This window comes from Helicoverpa zea, chromosome 9, assembly GCF_022581195.2.
Source record: "Helicoverpa zea isolate HzStark_Cry1AcR chromosome 9, ilHelZeax1.1, whole genome shotgun sequence".
In the NCBI taxonomy this organism is placed as follows: domain Eukaryota; kingdom Metazoa; phylum Arthropoda; class Insecta; order Lepidoptera; family Noctuidae; genus Helicoverpa; species Helicoverpa zea.
The window spans coordinates 10,542,335-10,549,961 of NC_061460.1; the positions used below are offsets into that span (position 1 = coordinate 10,542,335).

Sequence of the window (7,627 nt, forward strand, 5' to 3'; positions counted from 1 at the left end):
ATCAACGACGAACAATTAAAACGCAATGAAAACCTACTTTCTGGCCACAAGACAGGTAACCATTCCATTATCTTTCAACTCTTTTGTGTGTTCTGGTGTCGCGCCGTCACAGTGCGCGCTACAAGATCGATGGTGTGAGACGGCGGGCCGGTAAAAATAAAGCGTTAGAAATGACTGGGGTGAGGCAGAATGGCGGGGGTTGAGTGAGCGCCCTACTAGGGGCCGCACCCTTTGATTCACTTTGTTGTGGTTCGCACCGTGTACTCCACCTGCCACCTGCTCGACAGGACGAGTGCAGTTTTTTTTATACCTCGCGTGCGACCTTGCAGCCCCCGCTGACGTAACACTATTCATATAACTGCGATGTCCGCCGCGTTTTCAGATACAATAAACTACGATGAACTTTGCCCCGTTCACTGGGCATATTCCGACGGCGGCAGCGATCCCTACTATCCACCAGTTCGCCGCAAAGTTTGGATATGAAGGTGGCGGGAGCAGCTCGGGTGGAGTGGTGCAGGAGACGCGCTACCAGGCGTCGGGCAGTGGCGGCGGCGTGCAGTTCGCGGTCACGCCGGGGACCGGCACCATGGCTGTGGACGGCGTCAAGTTCCGGCAGGCGGAGAGCGTGGTCGTAGTCAGCAGTGCTCAGCCTGGCACGGTGGCGCTCGCTGGTCTAGCGCCCATACACACAGGTGAGGGTAAGCTTTCAGTTATACAATTTTGGATCTTAAAGGACAACAATATTATTTTTGTCTCGTTTTCCGCTTATGGCAAAATAAAAACACTTGTTGCCTTATCCAAAACAGTGAACACGGGCGTTAAGTACCAGACGATATCGGCGTCGTCATCAGTGAACCTCGGCAACATCGCATACGGGGGGCAAGCGAGCTACGTGCAAGCGGAGACAGTTCACCAGCACCTGAAGGCTGAGCAGCGCCCTGAGAAGCGCGAGTACAGGGAAGAACTGCACCATGACATCATGGCTACTATGATGCAGCAGCATCAAGGGATCAATGGTACGGGCGACTGTATTTTTGTGAACGAATTTTCAGAAGGGGTCTTTTATTTGTGCGTCTATTAGGCTGGGTTAACTTCGCCAGTTTTAAGTATTACTTAGATTACATAGACAACGAGTTTTTAATATATTTACCTATCTTCAACAGAAGATTTATTTTTTATCGATAGAAATAACATTTACAAGGATTTTAAAACGCAAAAACTAATTCGGTAGTTAAGTTAGACAACAAAGACTTCGGGACTGCTATCAAACTGTAACCTTCCATCTTCCATCCAACAGTAGCGCAAGCGACACCACTACAGCAGGGCACTCAACAGCTCCTGGTTGTGTTACACGAGCCCAAGGAAGCGGCAGCCATAGCGCGAGCCATCAAGCAGGAAGGTCGCAACGATCGCGCCGGAGCCACCGCCCCCGCTGAATTTATCAGTAAGTTGTTGTTGTTATAATGCTTATTTATTATGTACGCTAATTTAGAGAAAAAAAGTGTATAAAATCAAAGTGAAAACCCGGATAACAGAGAAGACTGGAAACGAAGATACGTAGTCTAATAGTTAGGGTGAATTATTAACCGCACCAATTAAAGTAAATCAATAATTGTTGAACGTTAAATTACTAATTATTAGCCTATTCTTAAAATTTTCTATTTCCTTGTTGGATTTATTTAAAGTACCCACCACGTGTACTTTACTAAATATGTATAAAATCCTTGTAATAGGGCCGCATTAACAAGGCAAGGCAACAGGATTCCTTGCAGCCTTATAAGTACGGCTCCGTCTTAAGTGGATTCAGTCTCGTGTAATGTTAGTAACGTTTCTACTTGAAGCAAGCACTTTACTTATCAAGTTATTACCTTTTTGTGTAACCAGTTTTGTATCATTGTTGTTGACTAAAACCCGCTTTATCTCTATTTCTTAACATTCAATTTGAGCGGTTCCCTTATTTGATTTTGCCACTCAGTCAGCCTTCTAACCCATTTTTTCCAGTCATCATCATACCATTCACATGATTCACATCACCCTTATCATTTACGTACATAGTATCGTGTGCGTCAGGCATCGGGGATGTGACCGACAGCTCCACGTGGCAGACCCTGGGTGGTGGCGTGGCTGACTACCTGTCCGCACTGCCACTGCCGCTGCATCATCTCCTAAAATACTCAACGCCAGCTAACGTGGTGGAGAGCAAGAGAGAGGAACAGCCCACTATTGTGACGACGGTTAATGCTAACGCGTTGAATGCTATGCCCACTATCGCTACGGTGAGTGGATTTTTTCGTTTGGTGCTCTTCCAAAGGTTGCGGTCCTCTGCGGACTTTTATCATACGTTGAGAATGATTACCCTATTTTTGATATCAGAGTCAAGTGGAGCTTAGGTACCAAATGAGTGATGATTATCTGTTGCTATTTCATTATATGCCATTATTAAACTATTTGAAGACCAATCATCTAGGAGATTGCTTTTCTCATCAGCTTATATTATCATTGTCTTTCGTCCAGATGCCAGCGAACGCAGTGAACAGCGTGGTGGTACAGACTGCGACGATAGTCAACCAGAACACCAACACCATCGTCATGTCCAAGAAGAAGAAGAAAAAGAAATCCATGAAGGAGAAGAAACCGCGACCGAAGCCGGGGGAGATACGACTCACTACTGCTTTAGGTAGGAATCTTTGTTCAAAAGAACGTAGCGTGCAGATTTTTCATTGGTTGTCTAGACTTCCAGCCTTAACAGATGAGAATATGCTATCCATTTATGGGTCGTAACAGGAAGTAGTGGTGGGCGTTTTGGTTTTGGGGGCTGTCTTTCGTAAACGACGTTTAAAAACTGCTGTTTTTCAGACGGGTATAAAGGAATAAATGTGTTCCAGTTTGATATTGAAAGATCAGTTGTACTCAGCAGACTTTGTTTAACTATGTGATGTTTACGTTTTAGACGGCAGCACATTATACTGCTGTCCAGAATGTCACATGGCGTATCCCGAGCGAGAATTGCTAGAACAGCATCTGGTAGGACACACCATGGAGAGAAGGTAAGTCATCTATTTTTCAAAAGGATTCTAACTATGTACTACACTTTTCCGTCAAACTTCAGCATACCCATTTTTCAGATTAACTTATAGAATATATCGAATTTTGATGTCCAAAATTACTAGGATCTCGTGAGTTATGTTGGCTATGTCATGCATGATATTATCGTACTTCGCTTAAAGTTTTATATTCCCCTAAAATTACGATCAGTAAATCATTAAAATCATATTTCCAGGTTTATCTGTGACATCTGCAACGCTGCTCTAAAGCGTAAGGACCATTTGACTCGCCACAAACAGTCGCACAACCCGGACCGGCCGCACGTCTGCTCCGTGTGTCTCAAGGCGTTCAAGAGAAAGGAACAGCTCACGCTGCACTTCGTCATACACTCGGGAGAGAAGAGGCATGTGTGCAATGAGTGTGGGAAAGGTGAGATAGTGTACCTAATCTTCTTCTGCGTAGCGAGTCAATGACTATCGAATTTAAGTTAAAATTTTGTGGGCCAAACGCCTATTTCATTATTTTTGTGCGCTACAAAATGTTGTCTTTTCGTTTATTTATGGCATTACCTATTACTTAAATAGGTGATGTATGTAGGTATGTAACTTCAATACTGCTAGGCTGGATTCGATAACGCATCCCATGGTTTTGATCCGACGAATACTATCAGAAGTCGTGATTCAAGATACAAAAGCTTATAATTATAATCTTACTTTAATCAGACCTCAGGACTAGGGCATGCAATTTCGGTAAAACAAAAATTACCGGTAAAAATTCGGTAATAAAAATATTTTTACCGGTAAACCGGTAAAACGGTAATTTTTGTATTTTTTTTAATGTAATATTATAACAATAAGATTGGGTAGTCTTAAAGCAAAAACTAAATAAATATGCAAAGTATAAGGTGGTAACAAAAAACATGTCAGTACCATCCGTACGCGATGTCGCCGACAAAATGCAAGAGAAACGGCTGCGATGGTACGGCCATGTAAAAAGGAGTGACACCTTAGGACATCGGCAGTGTGAATGTGAAGTCAATCTCAATATACCGGGTCAAAGGCGCAAAGGCAGGCCGAAACCGTGGTGGTTGAGTGTCGTAATGAATGACATGAAAATCTGCGAACTCGAAGAGAAAGATGTCTATTCAGAAGGATAGAGCGAAGTGGAAGAAGGAAGATACGGAAAGCCGACCCCGTCACAAGACGGGATAAACGCTAAGAATTACCGTAAAAAAATATATTTTTCATTGAAGTGAAAGCCCTTTTTTATGGTAAATCATCAAAAGACAGACTCTTTCTGTCTAAAACCCATGTTTTTTAGTAGGCGTTTTATGGACCAGGGTCGCGGTAACTCTTTCGAACAATCCCGCGGCCCAGGCAGGCCTTGGCCCTGCTGGGCCCCACTGGGTTTGCTGACATCTCCCTGAGGAGCCCGTGGAACAACGCGCGCCGCTGACACGGGTCTGTTGTCTATGCAGACGGTGGAACGATGAGCTACCCGAACTCACCGCCCACAGACCGACGCCTACGGTGGCTGGGAGTCGTCTCTCGACCCTTGGCGCCCGTGGTGTCTTCCTGGTCGACTATAGCGGCTGGGTTGAGAAGTGCTACTCGCAGTTGCTCCGCCGTCTCCTTCTCGAGCATGACTGCTTCGCAGAAGGAGGCGACGGCTTCCCATTCCCTCTAGCTCCGGACCATGGCTTGAACCAGGAAAGGACGTGAAAGGTCGCCCTTGCGTATTGCCTCGACGACAACACGGCGGTACCCTTCCCAGGCAGTGCACACCTGGACTGTGTGCTCCACCGTGTCCTCAGAGCTGTCCGCATGGTGGTGAAGTAAAAGCCCTTGCTCAGTAAGGTCATAGAGTAGGTAAATTAAGCATTAGCTACATTTGTACCTATATAGTATGAGCTGACAGCTATGAGGAAAAACAGAATAACCGAATGAATACAATTTGTTTAGATTTAATAAATTAAGATGAGAAAGAAGATTTGTATCTAACCTAGAGATAGTTAAGGACACACAAGTTTACTTTCCTAAAAAACAGCAACTTTAACACTCTTACAATACGTAATGTATGCAACATTACATTATATTTAGGCTACATAACAAAGATTTGACGTTAAATGAACAATTCCTATATTTTATGTACGTACGTAAAAACCGGTAAATTACCGGTTTCATATTATTTTTACCGGTAATTTAAAACTCGCAAAAATGGGCGATTAACCGGTAAAAACGAAACCGGTTAACCGGTATTGCATGCCCTACTCAGGACATATCACCTGAACCTGACATATAACTAATTCCTACCATCCCATTTATCAGGTTTCTACCGCAAAGACCATCTCCGCAAGCACACCCGTTCCCACATAGCTCGTCGCGTCAAAGCGGAGATGTCTCAACAAGGATCATCGTCATCATCCCCGCCGCTCTCTCACGCCGTGCCCGCGCCCGCGCCCGACCCCTCCTGACCGCACTCTGACGACAAGAACGACCTCCTCACTCTCATCGCAGCTGCTAAGGACGCTTTTTAAGTAGGTGGGTGATGATGGCTCCAAATGGTGGTGCCAATATTCGTGCCAACAAATTAAGCGACTTCCAATTTTTTGTATAAAAACGTTTCCAAAAAAAAAAAATAATCACAAAACACCGAAAGGGACAAAATGAAAATAGTGACAGGCTCTTAGGAGTCAGTGGCTAAATGAACACCGTCAACTGCTGACACCCACTTCTAGAGCTAATATCAAAAGTTTTATTTTGTCCCTTTTGGGAAAAGTTTTTTCTTATCACAACCAAAGTATAGCTAAACATCCAATGTTGGCTCGAGTGTTGGGCCCAAGGTATGGAGCCGAGGTAGTAGGAGGCGAGTTGATTGTAAATAGGTGATGTGGAACATGCTTGTAAATATAAGTAAGGATGTATTGGTAAAGTGCGATTCGATTGAAAATTTTAACACGAAAAATATTTGACTCAGGGAATTGAATTTACGTTATACTTTCGTTCGGCTTTTGGCAAAAGTTAGAAAAGATGAATGGAATAAAGATTTGGTAAATTGAAACTGGGAAAGTGGGAAGACATCAACTCTCCTCTCTAGTACAACTGTATTAGGAAGACTAAAGTATAGATAGGACGCATGTTATTAATAAACACCAGTAACTAACTGCACTGTGAGATAAACTTATCCCGAAGCAATACCTTTTAGAACTGCATTTATGAATACTTTTGTGTACGGGTAGTGTACGTCACATGCTTAATCGATCTACTTTTAAATAGCAGTATTTTTATTGTAATCTGTAAATATTTTTTTCTAAAAGAAAAGGATCTAAAATGTTATTTTCTGATGTGATATGGAAGGTTACCAATCTAGTCAAACGTTAGGTTTTAGTCTACAGACAGCCCAGTTTTTTCTGTGTAAACTGAAATATTAAAGTTTTTGAATATTTTGTAAAGAAAATTGGCTGTCTTGACTAGATTAGACGAATGTTTTTAGCTTAAATCATTTTATTAATTCTATGGTTATTATGTAGTGTATTTATGATTATTAGATGCCTATACATTTTGTTATTAGGAGCTCAAAAGACCTATAATTTGTTTTGTTATTTGCGAAATAAATGTTGTGTTAAATATTAACTTTGGGGGTAATGGAAGAAAAAATAAAGTTATGTAAGCTCACAATTGTACCCTGGAGCCAAAGGTATATTTTGCTGTGATGTAAATTTTTATACTTATGTACATTAATTGTGTTATGTTATTTATATAAATTTTAAATGTTGTCACCTGTAAGGGTTGTTTTCGTTGTTCGTTTGATGTCCGTCGGTGTTCAGTTCAGTGATTTGATGTAACGGTAATTAAATGTTTATGCAATATAGCTGTTATGTACCATAGAATGTTTGTTCATAACTTGTATATTAGTACTATACTATAGTACGGGTAGTTCACATAGGTACGTACAAAACATATTTTTATAGTAAAATGGACGTTCAGTCTTAGATGTTCGAGTAACTTGTATTTGAAAAAGTTAAAAAAGTACAAAATCGTTTTTAACGTTTATGTTGAGATTGGATTATATTTTTTTAAGTAAAAAAAATATATGTTTGTGTTCCTAGATCGCTGTAATATTATAAATGCGACAAAGTCATAGATGGAAACACAAAATGAAGAAATAACAAAAATATTAAATATCTTTACATATTAAAAGTAACTTTTTTAGATTATATTGTTTTTTATATTATTATATTCGTTGCATTTGCTTGTGTCTAGTGTAGGAAGTGCGAAATAGTAGCATTTACATATATTTTATTATTTTAGGTGACTGTTTCGATTCACACCTACCCTAGACACCAGTATAAATAGGAATCCTTATATACTTTGACAAGTAATATAAAATAGTACATAATTATATCCAGCTTCCCTTTACCGACTTTGTGCTTTCGTATTTTAACTTAAATATATAACATTTTACTTTATATTGCAGTTTTATTTATTGACTTTGAACTTCAAACCGTTTTAAATATATTTTATCTACATTTTGATATTGGATAGAATAGTAGTAGAAAGAAGTACCTTTTTTAAAATAAAGG

The 7,627-nt window shown here is 40.8% G+C and overlaps 1 protein-coding gene across 1 annotated transcript; it reads left to right on the plus strand.

The window, feature by feature from the left end:
* Positions 1-256: 256 nt before the first annotated feature.
* Positions 257-7,513, plus strand: LOC124633559 (chorion transcription factor Cf2-like). The gene is made up of 8 exons (XM_047168835.1): positions 257-698; positions 807-1,016; positions 1,298-1,444; positions 2,056-2,276; positions 2,515-2,677; positions 2,951-3,047; positions 3,281-3,474; positions 5,373-7,513. Exons 1-8 carry the CDS (start codon positions 398-400, stop codon positions 5,516-5,518), a joined length of 1,479 nt encoding a protein of 492 aa, XP_047024791.1. The 5' UTR covers positions 257-397; the 3' UTR covers positions 5,519-7,513.
* Positions 7,514-7,627: the final 114 nt, after the last annotated feature.